At 36.8% G+C, this 25,387-nt stretch overlaps 1 protein-coding gene across 4 annotated transcripts in view; it reads left to right on the top strand.

Moving 5' to 3' along the window:
* Positions 1 to 25,387, top strand: part of TBC1D5 (TBC1 domain family member 5) — a 289,248-nt gene that overhangs the window by 224,855 nt on the left and 39,006 nt on the right. For 3 of the 4 annotated variants that reach the window (XM_027675357.1, XM_027675356.1, XM_027675358.1), the window contains 4 exons: positions 7,695 to 7,780; positions 13,785 to 14,053; positions 18,854 to 18,913; positions 23,838 to 24,001. In XM_027675357.1, the coding sequence (XP_027531158.1) occupies positions 7,695 to 7,780; positions 13,785 to 14,053; positions 18,854 to 18,913; positions 23,838 to 24,001 (579 nt within the window). The remainder of the gene's footprint in view (positions 1 to 7,694; positions 7,781 to 13,784; positions 14,054 to 18,853; positions 18,914 to 23,837; positions 24,002 to 25,387) is intronic. The other variant, XM_027675359.1, reaches the window with a different exon arrangement.

Below are 25,387 nucleotides of genomic sequence, written 5' to 3'. Positions count from 1 at the left end.
GAAGCACTTTAAGCTCTTAATTACTTTAGCTACCAATAAAACTGATTGCTTTTGAATTTCTTGAAGCTGTTTCTTTCAAATTATTTGTTTACTTCTGTTTAAAAAGTCATCTAAAGCTCCTGACCCTCTCCTTAAGAGTAATAATGTTACTTGTAAAATTACACTAATAAAATGTATTTAACAGTATTAGAGCGAGGTGATTGTGGTTCTTATGTGCAACCTGGCAATTCAATTAATCACTTCTCGTTTGCAAGGTAGCTTATCAAAAAGAAGCACTTAGAGTACTCTGATTCTACCTAATCAAAAGTTCTCCATATCATAATTTATTTGACTAAAATTTTCAAAATACAAACTGTGTTATATAAAAATAGATTCATAACTTTTCAATAATGTATGAAAGATTAGCTACTGAATATCCGATCTATTATGATGGGATTTGAGTTCAGTCTCTTCTGATATGTGTAGATATACTGCTTGTATACCTACATATTTTATAATAAATATTAATGTATTAATTGTAATCAAAGCTATTGAGTACATTTGTATTGGGAAGCACTTCTCTGAAAGAGCAAAATACTTACCAAGATAGAACTGGGAATCGTACATTCTATCCTTTGCTGTAACTTTTTATGGAAAATTAGGTTTGGAGATGTTATGTCTTTGTCCTTTGTTTTTTTAAAGAGCAGTAGTAATCAAAATGGCTCTGCAGGATCATCACTGGAGTCCTACAATGAAAGGAGTTGCTTGTCCCGCAGCACCAAGACCTTAGCTTCTCTCTGTGTTTCAGAGGAAAAGACTTGGATGTCATATTCCTTTTGCTGTGGTGTGTGCATGGGGCTCTGTGAATGAGCCTTTTTCACTCCCCTGGGGACCTTTTTCAAGTGGTTTACGTAGCACATTACATGCAGAACATAAATTAATCTGTTTCTTTTCCACGTAGCAGAAATAACCAAATAGCACCTTAAAATGTTCTTGTTTTTTCCTGATATGTGAGATTTGTGTACAAGCATGTGTCTGGAGAAGACATAATGCTCTAAGTGTGGTTATAAGGGTTTTATAAGTATAAGCTTCGGATAACTGCATTACTCACAAAGCCATCAGTGAGTTATGCAGGTTGTCCAAAACGAGTGCCAATAAAACCATAATGTGGGAGCTTTTCTGTACATAAAGATGTCATATTTTAAATCTCATAATTTGGAGCATTCCAGGGTTTAAAGCAAGGCTTGCTGTGTGTTCCCTTCAAAAGCCTGGAGCTTTCCTCCACAATGTTGTAAAACTCCTGTTCCAACCGTGCAGGGCTGCAAGATGACAGAGCATAAATCTGTCATGGGGTAGGGCTGAACACTGTCAGATTTATACCTTACTATGTAGTTAATTTACTTCTTAAAACCAAGGGTTCAGCTGAAAACTAGGCAACTAAATTAAGAGGCAGATTTAAAAGGTACTTAAGCGATTCTGTTGGTGCAAGATGGGGATTTTACGCAGGTTATGAACTTGAACGTTGGCAGGTTGGAGTCTTTTTGTCTGGAATATAAATAAAAGCTGATTTGGTAGGATTTGATCTACCTGTTAAAACGCAATAGGCTGTAATATTATAATGAAAGAAAAAAAGGCTTCCCAAGTGGTTAGGACAAGAAGCCAAAAATACACAACTAGAAATTTCTTTCAGTCAAGTCACAGAAGCATTTTTAAATCTCATTTTTATTTTTTTCAGTTCATCTCTTGTCATAGAATGCCCATGTGAGAGAAAGTATGTATGTATGAAGTTAAAAACAGACCATAACCCACAGTATTTAAAATATCTTCCTAGTGTCTGAAATTTCTAGTTGCCAGGGGAATGGAGGGTTGTCACGTAACAAAACTGGAGATAATTTATTTCAGCTTGATCAGAGTTCAGGGATTTCTTCCTTCCTTGACCCAGTTAACTGAATTTTCTTTCCTTTTCAGTTCTTTCTGGGAAATTTTGTTGTTTCAGAAAAAAAAGAAAAAAACCAACTCACTAATTTTCTTAAGAAACGACTAAATGTGATAATTCTTCATCCTGTTGTTGCATTGTAAATAACAAGTTCCACGATTGAGACCCTTAGCATCTTCTGAAAAATGTAAACAGGAAGCATTATTCCCAGTTTGAGGATTATGGTTTTCCTTTGCCAACGCCAGTATTACTGCATGAATCTCCTAACTCCCGTGATTAAAGGAAGTTCTTTATTAGTTCTGTACAGGGTACCCTTCATAGTGTGCTGCTTTCATACACAGGGTTGATAGACACAGACTATCAGCCTGTGTTTTAGCTAATATCTTGTTCTTGGCCTTGAACCACTTTTGAATTGGCAATAGCACATTATGTTGTTTAATGTCTCACTGGGGCTTTTTTTATCCTAATAAGTATTTAACTCATGGGTTCATAGGTGGATGAAATACCATTTGTGCTCCAGCAGGTTGCTTGTTCTGCAGAAGGTATAATAAAGGAAGAGGAGAATTAGAGGGTGAAAGGGAAGTTTTGTTTGGGGAATGGCATTTGCTTTCGGTGCTCTGGAGTTTGGGGTGGGTTGGTTTTTTAGTATACAAAATATTGTGATATGTATCTTCAATGTTAAGCCATTGCTTATACTGTGTAAGTCTGGTCATGTGGAATGGAGACAGCTGCTTGAATATCTGACAAAAGAATAAAAAGAGGAAAGGTGAAATTCTCTCTCTAGGCTATTAAGTTATAGTTAGTAAGCACTTCATATTAATTATTAGCGCCTAATAGAAAAACTGCTGCTGAACTGAACAAACTATATCCCTTATCCACATCTCAGCTGCCATATTTGAGCTCTGTTCACAGTCCAAATTTTTGCCATGTTTGTGTCATTATTGAAGAAAAAAGCATAGGCGATGTAGCAGGAAAAGGTAAACCTTTCCTGACCTCCCACTCCTTACTGAATTTAGTCACATGATCCTCCAACTTTCATTAGAAATAAATGAAAGAGAAAATAATAGAATTTTAATAAAAAAAAGAAGTGTAATACTTAGGCAGCACAAGAATTATGAAAAAATCCAATATTGCCTTGTCAGCTGAAGAGGGGGAAAAGGAGCATATTAGCTCCTTAAAAATAATTGTTTAAAAAATAGAACAACATTGCATTGTTATCCTTGTCTTCTTTTTATATATATTTGATTCGGTCTCCTCTTTAGTTTTGGTGTAAAATATTAGTAGTTTAGGAAAAAGACATAAATGTTTGGCAGTATTTGTTTACTATATTAGAAAAAATTAGTTTTAAAAAGTCCCATTTGACACTAGTGAGATGATAATTTTGGTAAACCTATTGCTTCCTGGATGTAGAATTCACTGCTGCTGGTTTTGTTTTTTTCTCTGTTGCACTGAGGTTATCTAGTTTCAGATACAATCTATTAAGTGGAATATTTTTCAGTAACTGAGGTTTTCCCACCTGTCTACCCTAAAACACCTGCAACATATGTTTGCATAACCCTGCAATGCTTTGTGGTTTGGGCCTTGAGAAATTCCCCCAGAGCTTTTTCCTTATAAACAGCTGAGCAATTCATTTCTCTAATGACGAGTGCTTTTCCCTTGGCGTTGAGGCAATAGCATGTTCACTAAAATAAGTCTCATTTTTCATCAGACATATCGAAAATCTTTTTTCATTCTTGTCTCTTATTCTGAACCTTCAGATTTAGTGCAAAATTGTATTTGGGTTTTCTCCTGTTAATAAAACTAAAAAGGGAAGAAAGAAAATACCTCAAGAAAGAAGAGCATTATAGAGATCCCTCCACTTGCACCTGCATGTAAACTTTTAAAAATACTCTGTATTCAGGTGGTGAAATGTTAGGTATGTTGTAGAACAGCCTGCCTGTGACTTCTGTCACATGCAAGTGTGCTTTGCTATATCCTGTCTGTTCCGTGAGTAATGTGACATGCTACGTCTCCAGAGGCCAGGAAGAAAAAGGGGTTATAGTAGGGAATTTGAGCATACAGAGCATGATCCTTAGCTGGTGGGAATTGCTTTTCAGCAGTTTATGCGGGTGTAGGGAATCTCTGCTGCATTCAGTGCAATTCTGACCACAGCAGCAGCCCACGGCCTAGGAAAAGTGCAGGTGTGGGTATAAGTTATCTCATGTCCCTGGAGGGGGATAAAGGCAAATAGAAAGTTCCCAAGAATCTCCTGCCAGCCGTGGGAATTGGAGTGAGTCAGTCTGGTGGTGGCTGGGAACAGAGAAAGGAGGACAGGGAGAGGACTTCAGCAGGCAAATGAGGCAGAGGGAGGGCATCTTTTAGGCCAGGGAGGGCTCAGAGGCAGGAGTGCCTCAGAGATACCTGGAACATTTTAAGGGATCTCTTTCTCATTTTGGGCTGTGGCTAGTACATTTTGAAGAGATGAAGTCCAAAATCACATCAATTTCTATGTGTGCTTCTATATCTGAATTTCATACATTGTCCTTTTAAAGCATAAATTGGGCATTTTCTACCAGTTGAAACTACAGTCACTAGATAGAAATTAGGATTAGAAGAATTATAAATCCAGCAAACTTCTCCTACAAAATGGGTGTGGGGAAAAGGGGTTCTAGTATTGGCACAGATTTCGTTCTGATTTCTGCTCTCTCTTCCCTTAAAAGGAGAAAACCATATATGTGTTAATCTGTATGATGCCCTTACACAATTTCTTAAGGGGATTCAACAAACTTCTAATTTGAAGGATTGATTTCACTGTCAATTTAACATTATCCTTTTAAGAAAAAGTATTTTATTGAGGTACTAGTAAAAATACTTACATAAATTGAAAAATTAAAGGAATAACTTTACTTGCTTAAGTAATGAAAATACAAATCAGATCATTCTAAATTGCACTCTGTAGGAAAAAACTGTGGTTGCTGTGAATGTTTTAAACAATAGCTATGTTTTTTGTAAATAAATTTGTTTAATCTTTAGTTCTAATACGTGGAATATAATACAGGGGACACGTCAAATTGGATGCTTTGAGAGAGGAGTTAGTTTAAGCAAGAAATATTGTCATTGTGTAGGTTTTCCTTTCTGCTGCTTGTATTTAACTTACTGAAGTGATTGAAAAGAACAGAAAATTTAAAGGACAATCACAGTGAAATAAAGATCATAATCTTCATAAAATCATATTTTTTACTGTCTGAATTTCAGTTTTCAGAGGTATTTAAATTTTCTGTGGTGATATTTCATAGATACTTGTCTGCTAACATATATGTCTGGTTGGGGTTTTTTAAATACTGAAATTTTCCGAAAGGATATCTCATTGGTGCTACAAAAGGAGCTGCAGCAGTAAACCTTGGTATTTACTGTCTTGCATTTCTGATGTTTTTTCAACAGCGTTTTTTCTGAGGGCTTTTTTTTTCACTGCATGTAATAGTACTTTAAGCTGCTTCTTCCTTTGATATGGTTAAACCTCATAGGAATTTAAATAGGCCCCTATGAAAGTAATGCTTCTCATTCATATATTTGAGTTCGTTATTCCTATTAATGGCTTTAAGTGCTTAGAAAGTAGATCAGCCTTTCGTGTCTTGAATTGCTTGTCATTTCTTCATAAATATCTTTCAGGATGCTGTTCCATATGATCTTTTCCTATTGTTTTTGCTGGTTTGAGGGGTTTTTTTAATTCAGAAGCAATGTGTAATCATATTTTTTATTATTTATTGGGTAGTGGAAAAGAAATTTCATTGTTTTTGTTAACTTTCAATATATACCAAGTTGTTGGAAGCTAATTGCAAATCTGGCTAGCACCTAGTAGTGTGTATTTTTCAAAGGGCTGTCTTATGACTTAGAAGTGCCCGTTATTTTAACCATCTCTTATTCTTCCACCTGGTTTTAAATGGTCATCAAGACACGTAAAGAAAGAAGTTACTTAATTTATGGGAGAAAAGTTACACTGTTTGATTACTCAGATAGTAGTCGCAGAATCATCAGTTACCCTCCTCACGTCAGTTTGGATTTGATTATCATAGAAATGTATTGAATTACCAAACTAGAGCAATAGTAACTAAAGCTGATTCATTGTTATTGCTGTCAGTTGATGAGGACTGACTTACAAGCTATATGAATAGGTAGAGTTATGCAAACACTGTTTTTATAACAGGAGACAAAAAATGTAGAACGGCCATTACAATGTGGGTGGTAGGATAGATGAGGATTTTTTTAATGCTTGTCTAATAGCTTTCAGTTGTTTCATTTTTTAATGAACATTACAAATAGCATGTGTGTTTGAAATCTTTATTATGGTTCCAAAGAAAGAAAATGAGACATTTCATACAAGATTAGTCCAACTGCAGGAAGCGATCTGGGAATTCCCACCCTTAAATATGCCCCCATAAATTATCCTGGCCTTTGGTATCTACCACCTCTTTAAATCTTCTTCTCTCCTTTTGTGCACATGCAATATTTTGGTCTTTAAAAGGCAACTTCTGCATCCTCCTCCAAAAATAAGGTTTTCAAGAAAAAAGGGTTATCTACATGTATGTAGATGAGAGGATAAGACAGTGGATACTCTAGTCTATAATAAAACCTGGAGAGGAAATATACAACTTGTGAAACTGTAATAGCTGAAGACTGACTCTGTCAAAAATATAATACACTGTCACCTGTGAGCAACTGTTTCAGAAAGGTCATTGTGTAGTTCATTAAAACTATATTTACTACTAGCAGGATGTAAGAAGGCAGATCAGAATATATGGCAACAGCCTATGAATGATTAAACCATTAGAGCAAATACTTGAAAAGTATTTAGATCTCTTTTATACAATATATCTGATCATTATGCAGAAACTTACCATTTTGTTTTCTCTTACACTAGAAATTATTTAAGTCATTTCTGATTTTTATGTATATTTTTTTAAAGGGTCTCTCTGTACCCCTCTCATATTTTGTTTCCATCTGTATGCAAATTTTTTTACTTAAAAATATTTACTTGCATCTCCAAATAGTGTCCTTCAGCATGCATTCATTCAATCAAGATACTTTATGCATATACTGCAGTCTACACTTAATCAATATTCAGAACTATTGAAGGCAGCGTGAGTCCGTGAAAGAGTTCCATTGTGTCAGAATGGGAGAATAGCAATGGTTTCAGTATTAATTATCTACATTTTGTTATAGGACAACAGTTCTTTATTCATAGCCTCAGTTTTGAGTAGGGTGAAATTTGGAGGGAAAATAAAGGCTCTGTGTGCCATCTAGTGGGAGTGTTAAGGTTGTCTCACTAAATTTAATTCTTTGCTTAACAGACATACTGCTAGTGATGTATTGAGTTCAAAATGTTTGCTATAGTTTCTCTTTACTATTACTGTTTTCTTTAAAAACATATCACTTTAGCTTGGAGGTGGTAAAATTCTATATACCTGAGCTGCAGGAAGAAATCAGATCGGTATCTGTACTTGTCCAAGAATTATTTATTTAATTAGCAATGTTACCACTACAACCAACAGCCTCATCGCTGTGTGGAAGAACACAAATTTTTTTTTTCTGTGAGGATGGAATGGACTTACTGGTAACCATTGGTATTATTTCAAGTATTTTAAGTCTTCACTTCAATGTAACTGACATTACTGCCTTGAGAAACCAAGATCCTGGGAAAAGAAAATGTTCTTAAGTTTCTAGTACTCATTAGTAGACATATTTCATGTCTCTGCTTTAAATCTCCCTGAAAGTTGCAATGAGGTATTTTTTTATTTTTTAGCGAAATCCAAGACCAGTGACTCATCAGTTCCAACAAAATTTAGATTATTACAAAGCACGTGGAGCAGACTTGATGAACAAAACACGGTAAGCTATTTCTAAATATGTGTTCACCAAACTAAGACCTTACATAAACAAAATGTTTCAGCAGTCACGTTTATCCCAAACAGGAATTACATAAGCAGTATTAGAAGCACATGCGTTTATTTCATGACATTTATTTTGAATCTGTCCCTTGCCTATTACTGAGTGAAAAAATTAAGGTTTTACAGATAGTGTTGCAGTCACTTGCTGGCATTTTTTTAAGGCCAAGGACATTCGCACACAATGACGTGTGTAGTAAAAGCAGGGGGTAAAACGTTGCCAATGTGAGTTCTGTAGCTGAACTAGTTTCGATAACACGTCTGATCACAATCTGGAGTATTCATGTACCAGAAGCTAAGTTAAGTTGAATTAATGTAAATCCAGCTTGAAGTAATATTTACAAAACTTTTCCTCCCTTCTTTTAGAAATGGTTTGTATCAATAAATGTTAAAATTCCTTGTCAAGACCATATCATCTGGTTGGCCACAAGGTGGGTGCCAATTGCTGATGCCTGGTGGCTGCAGGGCAAGCCAGCACAAGACCTAATGCTTCAACTGAAACTGCTATCACAGGCAGTTTCTTGGATTGCATGTGGCCCCACCCATATCCTATCCCTGCTGATTCATGGGAACTTGCTGGCTTTTGGATCTTTGCACCTCTGTCACATTCTATTTAATGCACTACATTAAAAGCCAGCTAAAATTAAAATGGAGTAGATTGAAAAGCTTTTAAAAATGGACAAAGGAGCAGAAATTAAAGCTGAGTAGAGTGACTGCAAAAGCATCTTTTTCTTTTAAATCAGGCTTTAAAGTTGGGGACAAGTGTCAAAAATTACTGCATTCTATTGCATTTTCATATTTTACATACTCTTTTGAAAAATTCTCTCAAAAGTTGCTTCAACTGGAAGAATAAGTTGTTTGAAGATTCAAAAAGAAATGTTTCAAGGATTTTGAAAAAATAAGTAAATCATAAAGCCTAAACAAGAATGACACCTGTTGGAAACCTAAATTCTAAGAAAAAAATATCAGTTAAATCTATGTAGAAATACAAGTTAACTGTACACATATACACAGAATTCCCAACAAAGGAGATGTGAAGTTATTGATAAATCAGAATTCCGAGTCACAGAATATTCTGAGTTGGAAGGGACCCACCACAAGGATCATCAAGTCCAACTGTTAAGTGATTGGCCCCTAAGGGGATCTAAACTGTGACCTGGCTGTTATGAGCATCATACTCTTAAGCAGCTGAGCTGATCTCAGGGTTAAGTTGTTTAGAATAGTTCAGACAGAATAATAGCTGGGATAAATTTATCTCAAAACAGGAACATTTAGAGTAGGTCAGCTGTGGTAAATGTGTTTAATATTGGACTAAAGAGCCAACTGGAAGATGTAAAACTAGGAAATGTTCCTGCAGTGAGCAGAGATGGATTAAATCAACTACCAAGTCTCTTTCATCTTCAATTCCACAGGCTCAATGGTATGTTTAAAATATCTTGGTAAATCTCTAATATATATTGCTTATTTTATCACATATAAAACTTTTTAATTGGTCATATTCATATATTTGTCTCTCATCTCTCATAATGATTACTTACTGAAAAGAGAAATGCCTTTGATAAGGCTTCCTTAAAACAAAGCGTTTCCATCTTAGCAGAAAACTGCAGAGATTGAATCATCTTCCTACTGCTAGTTTAAAAATACACCATTCACAGTCAAGGTCAATGATGCTTATTGTGATGAAACAAAATTGTTTGCTTCGTAGATGGAATTCACGTCTCCTTGATACTCGTATTTTTAAACTGATGCCTTGCTTTTAAATGCATCTGCTGATAACTCTACAACATAATCAATCAGTATTTTTCTTGTAATTGTTGTGCATGTTCGGTACATTTAGATGGCTAAAATGTAGACATTGATCCATGTTTAATGGCTGTAATCATCCTTTGCATTAATATATCAGACATTTAGATGTAAGAAGTAGGCACATTGTTCTTATTTTCCAGAACTTTGTCTCAGTTTAATGTAACTTCTCCAGAGATGTGACCCCTCACTGTCCTTTTTCTGAAACTGTGATTCAGAGAAATTGCACAGATTTTACTTTACAATATATTTAATAAAACCACCTCTTGAGAAGGTATTTAGATAGCATCATTATTTAATTTTCATGTATTTGTATGTGTTCTGAGCTGATCATTAGCAGTGTCAGTTCATAGCACAGCCAAATCACACCACAGGTATTAGGAGCTGCAATAACTATCCTTTCTAGTTTTCAAGTAATTATAAAAGATGCGTGCAGGGTACTGTTGAAAGCATTTTTTAAAATAATGTGTCAGATACAAAGGCTTAGAGAGTTTTGATGTTTGTTATTCCTGTAAAGTGAAGTTTCTCAAAAAGTCTCTTTCCAACTATATGAAAAATGCAAATAAACTAACTTGTCCTGGTGTACATATATGTCAAAGCAGCAAATTAAGCGGTGTAGAAGGAAAACTGCCACTTTTTATTAAGCAAAATATAGTTGAAAAAAGAAAGAAACGAGAAAGAAACAAGCTGGTGGACACAAATATACACAAGCTTCTTTATAAGTTTTCTTCCTGCATCTGTGGACCACCGTGATTCCAATGGTGCAGTCTCAAAGTTTGCAGTGGCTTTGTTGCTTGGGTAGCCTGTCAGAGAAAATGATTTAGTAAATATAATTTCTTGTGCACAGTCAAGGGGTTTTTTTAGTGATTGTCAAGGTTCTAGACCTAGAGACAACACAAACCTAGGACTCAATGTGCAAGCCATTATCTTCCTTCTAAGGTGATGTTTCAGGAGAAAGTGATACATACCACCCCAATCTCCAGTTTTGGTGATTGGTTTCAGTAGACTGAGAGAAAAAAATAGCCCAAATATACCAAAGTTTGGATTCTGAATCTCAACCAAGTCATTGCTGGTATGGCTCCCAAAATCAGTGATGTAATTTGATTTATTGCAACTGTTGATAACTGGCTGATATCTGCTAAGCCCGAATTTGTTATTTCTTCTTCCACCTTCAAAGCCTCAATAGTTTTCTTTCTGGAATAGAGAAGACATTAAACAAAAGGCCCTGTGCTGACTCTTCTGATGCCACATATATGAGATGGAATAGAAAAAAATCCCTTTTATTTTTTTAAGTAAAGTATCTGAGTAACATCTTGGGGAACTGATAAATAACTGAATCTGCTGTGTAGTAGTAGAGTAAAATTTAAGAGTAACAAACATTTAACCATGCCCTCTTCTTTAAAATCACTGGCACTATTGTTATGACCCACCCCGAAGGTGGGATAACTGAGGTTCTTGTTAATAGATCCCTTGGGGCAGATTGGAGTTGAACGACAGCGAATGACTGGTAGATAGATAGATAGATAGTATATAGTATGGCCAGTCTTCGCGAACGAAGATTTTGGGAAAGGTCTTTTACCTTTCCAACCTGCGCCATGGATTTTTTAGGTGAGACACAGCATGCGCTGAACTGAGCCCACCCTTTAATCCTAAGGTTCATCTGCCAGGGCCAAGCGAGCTTGAACAATGGCAGTGAGGTCCTCAGGACGTAGGTTTTTGTTTAGAGTGACCTTCTCTTAGATGGATGGCCTCACAGGGCTGACGAGCTCCATCTGCCCGGGGGAGTATCCCTGACCGGCAATCGAACCCGGGCCGCAGCGGTGAGAGCGCCGCATCCTAACCACTAGACCACCAGGGGTCCCCAGATAGATAGATAGATAGATAGATAGATAGATAGGTAGACAGATAGCAAGTTTTACACTGTCTGTTGCAACACTATGGATCGTGCTTAGTTGTCTGGTGGAAGGCCCCAGAAATTAGTTTGGGGGTGCTTTGGGGGTCTTTGATGGCTTATGACACCTTCTGAGACATTACAGCTGCCTCTCACATCAGCATAGTTGACCCAGTTATGCCCCATCAGAAGGGGTGAATACCTTCAGGCTTATGTGTGAATCACCTGGAGGGGGGGGGATTTTTACACCTGAGCCACTTGTGTAAGGGAGGAAATTAGCATGATAAAAAGCATTATCTCACATCCACAGGATCTGCTTCTGAAAAACCAGCTTGTTGCAAAACAAAGGTTGGTTTGTCATGGTCATCCTCCAGGGTGGATACTCACCCCTTCTGCACCTGGCCTGTTCTTATGCAGATTAGAGGTTTCACCACCACACCCAAACCTCTCCTCCTCCCCTTCAGTTGTGGGGTGCAAACCTTGGCCTAAGCAAAGCACTTGCTGCTTTTGAATGGCTGTTTTTTTTAATCATTACCTTTAATATTTCAGTCTCTCACTACTCTTCAGTTTGCTTTTGAAACTGTTTGGGCATCCTCAAGAGTATTTTATAGTTCTGCGATGCTGTCTTTGAAGTGACTTCGTCGGTCATTCTCAGGTGGCTACAGGAAGACTTTTTGTAATACTGGCAGCAGTCAATAAAATGGGGAGATGCAGAAACATCCTGTAATTATTATTCAGCAATCATTCCTTCTCAGCTTCCACAAATTGGGAAGCAACACTTGACCCCAGTCTCTGCTCTGCTGGTCTTCCAAAAAAATGCCAAGTACCATCTTTCTTCATCACCAGTTTATGGCAGAAATGCCCCGTACAGCTTGGGGCTGTATCTCGTGAGTGTGCAGGCTCAAATACTTCCTTCTGATATCTCTCCTACTCTGTCTATTCTGAGTATCTATTCTGAGTCTAAACAACTCAGCTGTTGTTATTTTCTGGATGTGCTTTATGTGTGTGTGCACATTTGTATTGTGTATTCTAAAAAAATCTCTGGAGACAAATAGAGAAATTATATGAAAAGCAAAATCAAAATTACTTTTCCAGGTGCTTGTACAAGTTACAAGTCACCCATATTAATTCATTTTTATTTTTAGTTAAACTTCCCCAAAACATTGCAAAGCACTTTTTTTCCACAGTACAGTGATTGTATTGGTTTTAATTACATTTCTTCACATTTTTAAAAGACAGCTATTTATATCATGGAAGTACAAATCATCAAAATAAAACCTCAAGAGTGAAAAAGTCTTTGTGATTCTGATATATTTCTGTGAAGAGTATTTCAAGCATTAATTATATAAAACAGGAAATTATTGCATGAACAAATAGAAATGGCTTTGCTGATCCGCGGGTTATCGGAACACTTCTACTGGGAATTAGAAGGTTCTTTGCCTCTTTATTTTAGACAGATTAAATGGTTTGACAATTTCCTCATTCTTAATGTTGCATATAACTAAAGTGAATTAAATAGCCACTGTAGTTAAAAATATAACAATGATAAGGATAATGATTCAGTATATGTGTTATATCCTTAAGCAGTCCTTCACCAAAATCACTTTAGAAATCAGGATTCTCGTGCTTGGCTTCAAGTGCTTGGATTCAAGTGCTTGGCTTGAAATGATTGGGCTGGGCAAAAAGTGAACTAAGAGCAAGGGACATCTAGCTCTGCTAACCTAAAAGTACAGTCTACTGTTAGTTTTTCTTGCTGAAAGAAGTATTTGGGTTTGAGTAAATTTAAACATTTGAGAGAATTTAATCTAGCAGAAGTAAATACTAAAGCAGTCTTTGAGTAAGAGTGCAAAAAATCAATTTTATAAAGCTTTCAATTCTATAAAGCCTGGTTTGCTTTTTGTCACTCTTTCTTTTTTTTTATGTAATTTAATTTAAATTATGTAAATTATGTAAAATATGTAAATTATGTAATTTTAAAAGCAAAATTTAGAAAAATGGTGCAAACTCGCTTTGTTTGGGGTTGGTCTGCATTTTTCAGGGAGAAAGGACCAAAAAAATTTGTCACTACTGGTTGTGAAAAATTCACAGTCCCTGTGGTCTCTGCGTGTATTCCAGTATAACTGTAGTAAAACACCCTCTTCATAACATTCAAATCTTAAATTTTTCCTCCCATTTTTGGAGACTGATACATTTATGTCTGTGTCTGTTCAAACCATTGGCAACGATGTGATGATTTCTCTTCTTCTTTTCTCAGCGCCAGTGCTAAGGCTGCTCCTCTGAACATTAACAAAGTGTCCAACAGCTTACTGAATTTTGGCCGAAAGCTCATTGCTCCAGCCATGGCTTCAGGTGGGACTGTGGGCACTCCTGCAGGGGGGAGCAGCTTTCCTCCCACTTCCATGCCCATCAGGAGCACAGTGGAAGCCCCCCAGCACCATCATCACCACCAGCAGCACCAGCACCACCAGTCGCAGCAGCAGAGGATGATGAAGTCCGAAAGCATGCCAGTTCAGCTGGGCAAAGGTAAAGGAGAAACATGTGACAGTACCGTGACAGAGGGAAGCTTTATCGTACATCTTAAGGCCTGAAGAAAGTATTTTTTTGATTTTTTATATCAGCATGTACATATTTGGAGGAAACAGCAAAAAAAAAGTATTTTGTTAGCCAGGCTACCTGTGCCAAGTACAACAGTACATTTGCAGTGTAATACAGAACTAGATGCTATCTTAAGAGTGTGCAAATACTGTAAGAAGTTTTAAACCTTTAAAAAAATATTAACCAGAAGCTGCATCAGACATACCAACAAGCTACATTGTTAGCGTAAACATGAGCCAATTAATTTTTTTGGTTTTTCAAATGCAACCTATTTTTAACTGTTAGACTAATTTCATATGTGTTTTTCCAGGTTATTGGCACAAATCCCATGCATAAAAATGTTAGCTAAATACAAGTGAAGGAAGTAAGGTCAATTCCATAGTAATTCTTAATAAACAAATTCTTACTCCCTTTAGAAAGTGCGGAGCTTATGTAAGAAGTTATTTGAACAATAACATGAATTTGTCTTTTAATAATTTGTGATGACCCTCTGCACTTAATTTAATAAACGCTGCTTCTTTTTCTTGAGCCTTTCTTTTTATATTTCTTGGGGGCAGCTTATTCAAACCACAAACTCAAAAGCTCAGCTTTGGTAGTTGTTCCCTATACTCTGCCATGCTCAAGGTATTTTACTGCTTTTCATCTTCAGCCAGCCTATGGCAGTATGCGCTTTACAAGGAGTATGTAGAGCACAACAGTATCTGCTGCTTCCAGCAACTCATCCCAAGTCATGGTTATGAGTTTGAGGGCTGGTGCTGGTTGCCCTGAACCATTGCATAGGATTGCACCATTTTTTTCAGTGGATTTAAAAGTGTAAGAGAAGGGAAATAACACTTTGTAGCTGAAGCTGGTGTTCTTTGTCTTTCCTCTGGCAGCCATATGGTCCAAAGTTAGTCCTTCCATGATGCATTGCATCCCCAGCAGACACTGAGGGAGCAGAAATGAAAGGTACAGCCATTCTCTTGAAGCAGACAGATATACAGGCACTTCTGTGAGGACCACTGCAGCTGCTTGGCAAAATCCAGAGATGCAGCTTCTGTCAGAATCATAGAATAATCTCAGAAATTGCTCCAGCAAGGGTTTTACAGCGCAGATGTGAAACTGAAGTGCAGTGAATCTTTGATGCAAATCCTGTTCACAACAATGGAGGTAAAATTAGGCGTAGAACAAAATTATTTACACAGTTTTGGAGAGACCTTTTGTTTGCTTTTTAAAAAACATTTTCCACAGTTCCCTTATCACGTTATTCTTTTTTTCCCTTTTGAGTTGAAAAGTGGTCCTCAAGTGGTTATTTTCTTTCCCTGTTTAATATAATAAAAGTGTACAATTTGAAGCAACTTCTATAGGTGGAATCAGTTGTAGCTTAATCTTGATCTGGCTGGTCAGGGATGAGCCTTTTTATACTTGTATGTGCCAATTAATATGTTGCATCATTAGGAAATGCACCTAACACTTCCCATACAAGAATCAGAATAAAAAATTGTAGTTATATTTGGCCATTGTCATGTACAAGCCATGCACATATTTCTCTATCAACAGGAATATGATGATTTGGTAAAGTTACTAAGAATTTATGATGTAGGGCACAAAGCATTTTCATGGTAAGAGGAAATAAAACATACTGAAACACTTCAGTACTTGCAGCTTCCTCTCACCATACTCTGTCTATCCATATTTGGTACAACCCTTGCAGAAGTAATTTAAGGGCAACAAAATGTAAATATACTTTTTCTTTAATAGGTTGAGATGACAGTGAGTTTTGTTTTACATATTTGTGCCATGCTTGTTGTTCCAGACCTGTACAGTTACTAGTATTTTGCCTATAGTTGGACAGAAATTTTAAATGATGGCTGGTAACTGTGTTTGCAGGTGCCATAATTTATATTTTTAAAGAGACACACAAAATGACAAAGGAAATGTAAAGTCTTTTAGAGGCTGCCCAGGGAATTCTCTCTGAAGTAAGTTTAAATGTAGGAATAGTTTAGCAAAAAAAAAAAATTCCCTATTTGCAATGACACTGTGGCAGAGAGAGGCTAAAAAGCCTTTTGAAGCATGATACAGATGCCTTCGTATACAGCTCAGCACCGTATCCATCCCACCTTAAAAGTAAGAATAAGTCTTTGCAGTTCTGTGGAGAAGAACAGTATCACCACCTAAAGAAAGAGATGTACAGCATCTCCAGTGAATGAGGGCACTCCCCACAGCTACGAGAAGCTTCTGGTACTTCCATCCCAGGCATTAAGATTTAGGATTTAGAAGCTCTCATTCCACTTATATTTGTGCTGAACTTCTTACATGCCTTTTTAGCTTCTGCTTTTTTTCTAGCACTGGATTCTGTTGTAGCTTTTGAGTATGTAAATGCTATTTGGCATGGTTTGGGAATATAAGGTTCCCAAGTTTTTAACTAGCTGTGACTAATTGTCTTATGTTCTTGTTCTTCACTGTGTTTTCAGCTCTACTCAACCTCCCGGAGCTTGATTATTTAGCTGAGGTAGGCAGAGGCATGGATTTAGGATTTAAATTGATAGACATTTGCGCTTCTGGTTGATCTAACACTCACAGGTGCTCAGTTGGACAGCATAACAGGCTGAAGTGCTGTAAATCTAACAGGCATCAAGCCATAAGTTATCCATTTTTTCTCATATTGTATGGGTCCTTTTAGGTTTTAAATGCTCAAGTAGTGCTGATAATTTATATTAATATGTAGAGAGTTATAAATTTGAAGAGATTAAATTAATTGCCTGATCTACTTTTTTTTTAAGTGTGAAGAAGTCCTTGGTAACAAAATATCTTGCAGGACTGGCAAAATAATCTTATCCCAGTTTTAACATCTCTGTTTAGACAGTTAACACTCACAAAGCCACAGCAGTGACAGATATCATTTGTGCTGCTGTACTCTATATGAGGAATGGTTGGTTTACATAATCACTTGAAATTATTTCTCATTACAAACTTTTGATATTTGCTGAATTTCTGTATGAAAAAATGGATATAATTTAGATAATGTAAATGAAAAACAGGAGACTGAGAAAAAAAAACCCAACACATAATTGCAAGCCTGGAATTCTAGAGGAGTCTTCAACATTACAAATCACAGTTACACTAAGTATCCAGACACCTAATTGGAAATTCAGTTCCTCCTAATAATGTATTAATCCCATTCAGCCTGTCCTCAGCACAGAAGAATCGGGTATCATTGCTGATTACTTATGCAAGATAGCCCGCTAACAGAAAAGGAATTAAAATATTCTTTTGATCACGCACGTTGAAGTAATTCATTGGCACAAAAGTTGAATTCAAATCTTTACTTCATTGGATTATCAGTTGAATTTGTTCTTTTGAAAGACAAAAATGTTGATAATGGAAAAATATGGGAAAAAAGCAGAATTGTTACCCTTTGTGTTCCACTGGATGCTTGATCATTCAGAAATTGGACACTCTTTGATTACCAAATGGCAATGTGTTGCCAGAAAAGAAAGCATTTCTCTTTCACGTCTTCCCTGATAGTGCCAGATACAGTTTTCCTTCTAGGGCCTTTCATGATGAAACCCAAGAAGCTTTTGATTTGAATGCAGCTTTATCACAAGGGCACATTAGATGACCAGTTTGAAGATTAAGTTCTGCCAAAACTGTGATCAGCACTTTAAGGAGTTACCAGGCTACTGTTTGTTTTTATGAGTTGATACTACTGTGGTATTTGTTGTAACACAAACAGAACTTCCACAATCACCAAATATGCCCTAAACAAATGATCTCCCTATTTAGAATTATTTATGAACTGTCTCTAGAAAATGATTATGCTTTTTAGAAAGATAAAGAAATTGTCCTTACTGATAGCAGAACTGAGTAAAAATTACAGGAATAAAACACAGAATGACAAATGCGTTTTTTTCCATTTTAAAAAACATACAAATATACATATTCTTAGGAAATTATGAAATTTTTTTTGGCAATAAGAATACAGGTTCTGAGCTCCTCAGTACAAGAGAGACATGGAGCTCATGGAGCAAGTCCAGTGAGGGGCTACAAAGAACATTAGGGGACTGAAGCACCTCCCTTACAAGGAAAAGCTGAGGGAGCTGAAACTGTTTAGCCTGCAGAAGATAGAGAGGGGACCTCGTCAATGTCTATTAAGAATCTCAAGGGGGAGTGTCAAGTGGATGGAGAGGCTCTGCTCTGTGGTGCCAAGCAATAGGACATGAGGCAGTGGGCAGAAACTGATGCACAGGAAGTTCCACCTGAACACAAGGAAGAACTTTACTGTGAAGGTGACAAACACTGGAACAGGTTGCCCAGAGAGGTTGTGGAGTCTCCCTCACTGGAGATACTCAAAAGCCATCTGGACGTAATCCTGAGTAATGTGCTCTAGAGGACCCTGCTTGAGCAGGGGGCTTGGACCAGGTGACTTCTAGTGGTCCCTTCCAAACTCAGGCATTCTCTGATGCTCCAAAATAGCACAATTACACTGTCAGTGTTCAAGTACCAGCAACAAAATGGTTTTGATTGTTTGTTAAAGTTTAGATTTTGGTTTAAATCAGTCTCTTAAAAGCCTATGGCACACTGGTTATCAAACCTTTCCGTTTCCTTTTGCCCGCCCCCACACCTCTCTGTCACGATGTCCTTTCTGTTCAAAGCAGGGTCCTTCGGCTGAACCCCCCAAAGCTGCGGCTCTTCCCCTAGTGGAGCTGCAGCGGCGGGGCCCCGCTAACGCTGTTGTTTGTTTGCCAGGCGAGGCGGGCGAGGCGGCGCCGCCGGGGCCGGCGCAGCAGCTCCCCCCGGCCCTCACAGGTAGGCCCCGGGGCGCCGCGGGTGCCCCCGCCCGCCGCGGCGGCTGCGATCACTGCCATTGTCCATCCACCGAGCGGCACTGTTGTGTAGGGAGAGAGCGGCAGCTCCGCTTCATCCCTCCCCGGCCCCTTGCGTGTGCGTGTGTGTGTGTGTGTGTGTGTGTGTTCCTTCACTTACATCCGCTGCGCGCCAGCATCTGTCTGCATTAAAAATCTGTATGTGCTTGTACTTTGTAGCCCATTTCAGACTCTGGCACGGGGGAGCAATTCCACCATCAGTGTCCCTTTCAGCTCCATTACATCCCTCTTGTTATATTTGAGGCGGGTATTTTGAGCCAAACATCTACTTTAATGCACTTGTCTGACAAGGAACTTACCTGCCTTGGTTGAAATAAAAAGCACATGGATTTGTGTGATGAGGTGGTTTGAATGAATTTCAAAAGTGCTGGAAGCCCTTGTTCCAATTTCACTGTAGGAGGAAAAGGGAAACTAATTTATCTGAAAAGTTTTATAAAACTCATCTCATTCTTTTTGCAAATTTTAATACCCTACATTCTGACTATGGCAAATAGATGAGCAGATCTGAATGGTTTTGAATTATATATAGTGCTTCACTTCTTGGTATCTTTGTCCTTGCTCTCCTTATAACTATGAAAGCTATTCTTTTCCTCTGTAGGGACCAAATAGAACGAGTCATCAGTTTCTTATACACCTTTTGTGCATCTTTCTTTGATTTTTTCATATAGTTTAGTAGGGACCTCCAAGGTTCATGGTTATCTCCCCCATAACTTACTCAAACTTAGTAAGACTCGAAGCTCACTTTCCTTTCATTGTAAGTCTTCTCCACGCCTCTCGTCACCTTTAACTGCATTATAAGACCTTATTATTGATCACATTACATTTAAATTTTCCTTCCTCTATTCAAGACATTGGCACACCCTGTGCCCTTCAATACCAACAGGTCTGTTCCTTTTGCCACTACCACTCTGTAGTTTTCCAAATGTTTTTTAGGCAGAGCATTTGTAACTCTGGGGTCATCCCCAAGATCATTAGCAACTGGCAAGTAGTGAGCCACTTAGAAGCCAGTACATGGAGGTAACGTTGCTCCTTTTTGCCTCAGAAATTTCTGGATACATATTAAGTGTATGAAATCCTATGCATCATTACTGTGAACTATTTATGCATTTTAGCATGCATGTATATATTTTTGAGACATCCTACACAGTAATGTGTTCTGACTACTGCATATGTCAGGGATCCTTAGATATTTGTTCTGTGTGTTTCATAAGCATGTATTTGATTTCCATGCTTATGGGGTTTCTTCAGCCTATTTTATATAGGCATTAGGACCTTCTGGTATATGCTCAGAGATATTCAGATATTAGATTTCTCTAATCTTCTTTTAAGAAGGTGTAATTTATTTATCTGAGATTGACAGAATGAGCAGATTGTTTTTTCTTTTGAGGAATAATCCTAAATTAAGAACTCTATCAAATTACCTTCTTGCGAAACTGTTGACTGAGAAGAATGTACCATGCTGCTTATTAAGATTTAGAATCAGTAAGACCCACAATACAGAAGGTACAAATGGCATTTGTGTCATTCTCCGAAGATCCTGAAATCTCTCCATTGGTGCTACAGTGTTATTTCCTAAATTATGTGAGGACTGTTAATGCCTCAGAAATCGGCGCACACATAATACATCTGAAGGACTTCAGAAGCGACATGTTGACTCAGTTAAATGTTCTTACAGCAGCTTCACTTAAGAGTTGGACTCAGTGATCCTTGTGGATCCCTTCCAACTCAGAATATTCTGTGATTCATTAAACTTCTGTGTTGGGAAAATCATAGATATCTTTGGGTTTTTGTTTGTTCTTTTTTTTGGATTAAGGAAAACAGCTTTCTTATTTACAGTTGTAAAAATGTTGACTCCTCTAGAAATTAGAGAAGCCTATTACAATCCAAGAATTTTGCTTTATGACTTGCAACACACTGTGATTGTTCATAACTGCTGTTCTTGCTTAATTCTTAATCACATCCTCCAATAATCCGTGGCACAGCACTGTTCATGGGATTGAATTCAGAATAAAAATTTAGTGTTTCTTAATGATACTTTCCCCATATTTTCTTATTCATGCAGAAGAATCAGGTGCATCCTAACCTTTCTTCTTACTTAGGTGTAAAACATGCAGGTATAGTATTTTTATCACCTCTGGTTCTATATCTTGTATTGCTCTTATTTTTCATATTCATTATATATATTTTTAGGCCATAAAGCCATATCGTTCAAAGCTCTTGGTGTTATTTGAGCAAATTCCCTTTTAGGACAGTTGTATTGTTCCATCCACAAAATCTTGTTTGGTTATGCAAGTAGTGGCGTATTTTGTTCCTCTAAACTGTGACCCATCTTTTGAAGTGTAGCTGTTTGCAGTGGCCATGAGGACAGTTCTCTGTGTTTTCAATTTCCTATTATATTTTGGACATCTTTTTTGTTGGAGCTGAAAGACAGAATGTAGAAAAAAAATCTTTACAGATAATTTTGTCCATTATTTTATCAAGCTGCATTGTTTCATGTGCCTGGTTTCCTCAAATATACTTAAAGTATCCTTCTCTCAATATTATCTGTGAGTTTTTCTCACATAATCTGCTCATTTGCAAGTTGAAGTGCGTTAAGTGCAGGCCATGCAGTGAAGAGTATGTGAAAAATACACATTGCTCATTTCTTAATTGTTTTTTGGGTTTTCTAATCTTGATCCTATGTGGAAGATGATTTCTTCTTGCTAGGTTGGGAAAGAGAGACTGTCTAGTCTTGATTTATACATAATAAATATTTTTTCATTGAATTTCACTCTGTCCACTGAATAGATTTTTTTTGTGTGTGTTTAGCATTTTTATTGGCTGCTCTGACTTAGCTATATGAATTGCTTTTATAAATGCTTTATTTGCTAAAATACGTGATTCCATCTGTTCCAAGACTATTTTTAGTTTACCTACTGCAGAACCACACTTCCGTTATAAATTGCCACTATGAAATGCATATAAAGTCTCCTTCTTACATAAAGGCAACTGTAAGGATAATGGTGTTGCCAAGTGACATGATTTTATCCTAAAATTAGAAATCTTCTAAAAACTTCCTTGTGACTGGATTATTTCTGCTGTTTGTAATACAGTGTTTTCTCCTTTTCCATCTGTAGAATTAGTTGCAAAATACCTGATTATTGCATATCCCATTTCTTTATAAAATATGAAGGCAAAAGTTAAGTGAAATCTATAACAGCCTCCATCTCCTGGACTTTTAAGGAAGCTGTTCAGACTAAGTGGTAGGTAGTAAGTGACTGGAGGAGGGCTGGGAAGAAACAGAAAAATGCACTTAATGAAGTTGGTGGGAAGGAAAGAATATATGAAGAAAAAAGAATAAGGAAGTTGCAGAAGAAGAGGCAATGTGGAGGGGTCTGAAGAAGAGGAGGAGGCAGACAGGAAGGCCCACAGAAGCATGAGAAGCAGGACAAAAAAATAGGAGCATCATAGGAGAGGTGATCAGAATAAGGCAACAAAGAATGAAGGAGAAGGTGGGAAGCAGTTTATATGACAATTTTCCTCTAGAAAATGTTGAGAATATTAAACCCAGATCCTTTCTTGGGTTTTGTCCTTTTTAGTCTGTTTGTGATAAACATGTGATGTTTTATTCTTTGCTAGTTCAATCTCTGCATTTAACAGTCTTTTTCAAAGAGGATATTTCAAATAAATCTGTATTTATTCCCTTACGAAAATGTGAATGATTTAGTTGCAGAGGATCATGCTTGATGCTTTAGATGGTAGCATGAAAGCACACCAAAAACAAAGGAAAGGAAAAAGGGAGAACATAAACAGATTCACCAGAATAGCTGTCAAACAAGAGACAGGAATTCTTGAGCATTAGTTTTATGTGGTATTTAACTTTTTTCCAGAATGGAAAACTCTAGAATTTCACTGAGTCACTCTAGCTTGACTTATGATAGAAAGATTTTTTAAAACTAGCAGCTGTCCTAAAGCAAAATTTTCTTAATGAAAGTTAATGAAAACTGGCATACTGGTTTGTTTTTTTTTCTTCTAATGGAAAAAAAATTAATTTGAATATTTAAAAATACGTTGTGGGCCTCAACTAGAAGAAATGGTCCTTCTCAAAGACTGCCTGACTGCATACATTGTCATGGTGAACCACCCCAGGCTTTTACTCGGATGTCTTTGCTATGTCAGCGAACAATGGTCGATTCTTTTTAAAAGCTCCATGAAATGATAATAAGTAACTATTGAGTAAACTTCATCAAAATGTCTTCTAGGTGGAGATGGCCTTAAATTTGATGCATGAGAGCTTACATTCTTTCCCAAACATGACTTACTTCTTCCTGCTGTAATTCTAAATATTGTCATCTAGATCGTCAGTGTCCAACCATTATTAGAATATGAAGGTCTTGTTCTTAGCCTTTTTTGCAAAGTTTCAGAGTTTATTTGTTGAGAGAAAAAAACTATTTACATTGTAGTGTTGATGAGATCAGATTTTTTTTTTACTATGAGATGGTACTTTGCTCATGCCGCGTGAAGGTCTTCAGTCTGTGGATATAATAGGGATATATGCTGAGATGGTATTTATATGTATATATATATGCACATATATATATATACACACATATATATTTACTAGATAGTGTGTGGTTGTGTATATATCTATATATACACTGAGATTTTGTATTCTTCTCTCATACAAAAATTAAAGTTCCATATGAGAACAGTCCTTCAGTCTCTCAGTGCATGCTGACACATTTCAACATTTCATTCTGTGTTATCTCTGAATCTTGGTGAATGTCAATTAAGACAAGGAGATATTTACAGGGAAAAGAAACTGCCCACTGATTAACTCTTTTTATTATTTTATACTTACTTTACAGGCCAAAGTTCAAAAAACATCAGTTCATCTCCAAGCATAGAGAGCTTGTCTGGAGGACGTGAATTTACAGGATCTCCACCTTTGTCTGCATCAAAAAAGGATTCCTTTTTCAGCACCATCTCGCGCTCTCGTTCCCAAAGCAAAACTATGAGCAGAAAAGAGTCGGTGGGTTCTTTTAACTTTTTTAAGCTATTTTGATGCCACACTTCATCATTTGTTAGAGACACACATTTCTCACGTGCATTGAGCACTTGCACTTGGAAGTGTTTCCCTAAACACACATTAATGGCCAAAGCAGAAATAAGCTATTTCAACCATTTCTGTTGAGTGACATCTCCATTATGGCTTCCATCCCATAATCCTACCTGAAATGAAACTGTGAAAGCACCTGTTGCCTCTGAGAAAGAGGAGAAAAGTCCTTTAAGTTTGTTTGCTTTGTTAGACTTTTACTGTAGTCCTGAAGTTAATAAACAGTTCAGTGGGAAGCTTGAATGCTCAGCAGATCCAAACGTGTCCATCTGTTGTCCCTGAAATTCCTTAATACATCAGAGGATTCCCAGTGTCTGTAGCATCTGTAGTCTGCAGTCACAGTTCTATTTCTTACACAGCTCTGACCTTTCATTTGGTCACAAGAAGCTAATATTTAAACAGGTTGTTCTCATCCAAGAAAATAAGCTCTTATCATGGGTACGTTCCAAAGAAATTCTCATCCCAGCAAAGATATTTTAGGAGCGCTACTTTGATGAACATCATACGCCATGGAACACAAGGACTCCTGTTTATTCTATATACACATTTCCCATTGTCTCTATGCTGATTAAAAACTGTTACATTGTAGATGTAACAAGTTGTGTTTTTTGTAAGGTGAAGGCACAGTGGTTTTCTCTGTTCTTTTTTCATAGATGTATGCTCATATAACTTCATATTGATTTCAATAAATAGGAATTGTAATATCCAGATTTCTATGTTGCAGCATTCTTCAGGTGTTCAGAGCTAAATATTGCGCAGAAATATAATCTGAACATCTAAGCATTTTTTTATTTTAAACAGCAGAATCTTTATTAATACCCACATCATGCTTTCAGTTTGATATTCAAAATGTTCTAATGAAATGCACAACTATATGCAACTTTGTTCAGTTTTTGTTCATGAATGAGAGTGTTTAATTCTTGTTCCAAATGTTTTAATGTTGTCTAAAGACAAGTTGTGTTTTGTGGTTAGTCAGCACGAAGCTATAATTTGGTTTGTGACCATTTAGAACATGTTGGATTTAATTTAAAGCTAAAGCAACAACTTAATATCTCTCTGCTTGTCCTCATGAGTTGAAGAAAAACAAATATACCAGCATTTAACTTTTCTTTTTATGTGGTTAATGAGATCTATATCCAGTTTTCGATTGCAATTTTTATCCAGGCCAGAACTTGGGGTTCTCCTTAGTTCTCTAATAGGAGACCAGGAGAATTTGCCATTATAATATTCATACTCAATTAAAATTCATTAATGATTAATGTGATTTTCAGGTAAATAATTTCCCAAAATCAGAATATTAAT

The sequence above is a fragment of the Neopelma chrysocephalum genome, unplaced genomic scaffold (assembly GCF_003984885.1).
Source record: "Neopelma chrysocephalum unplaced genomic scaffold, ASM398488v2 Primary Assembly neopelma1_26, whole genome shotgun sequence".
NCBI lineage: Eukaryota > Metazoa > Chordata > Aves > Passeriformes > Pipridae > Neopelma > Neopelma chrysocephalum.
The sequence above is the reverse complement of the archived record's forward strand: the minus strand, read 5'-3'. Positions and strand labels throughout refer to the sequence as shown.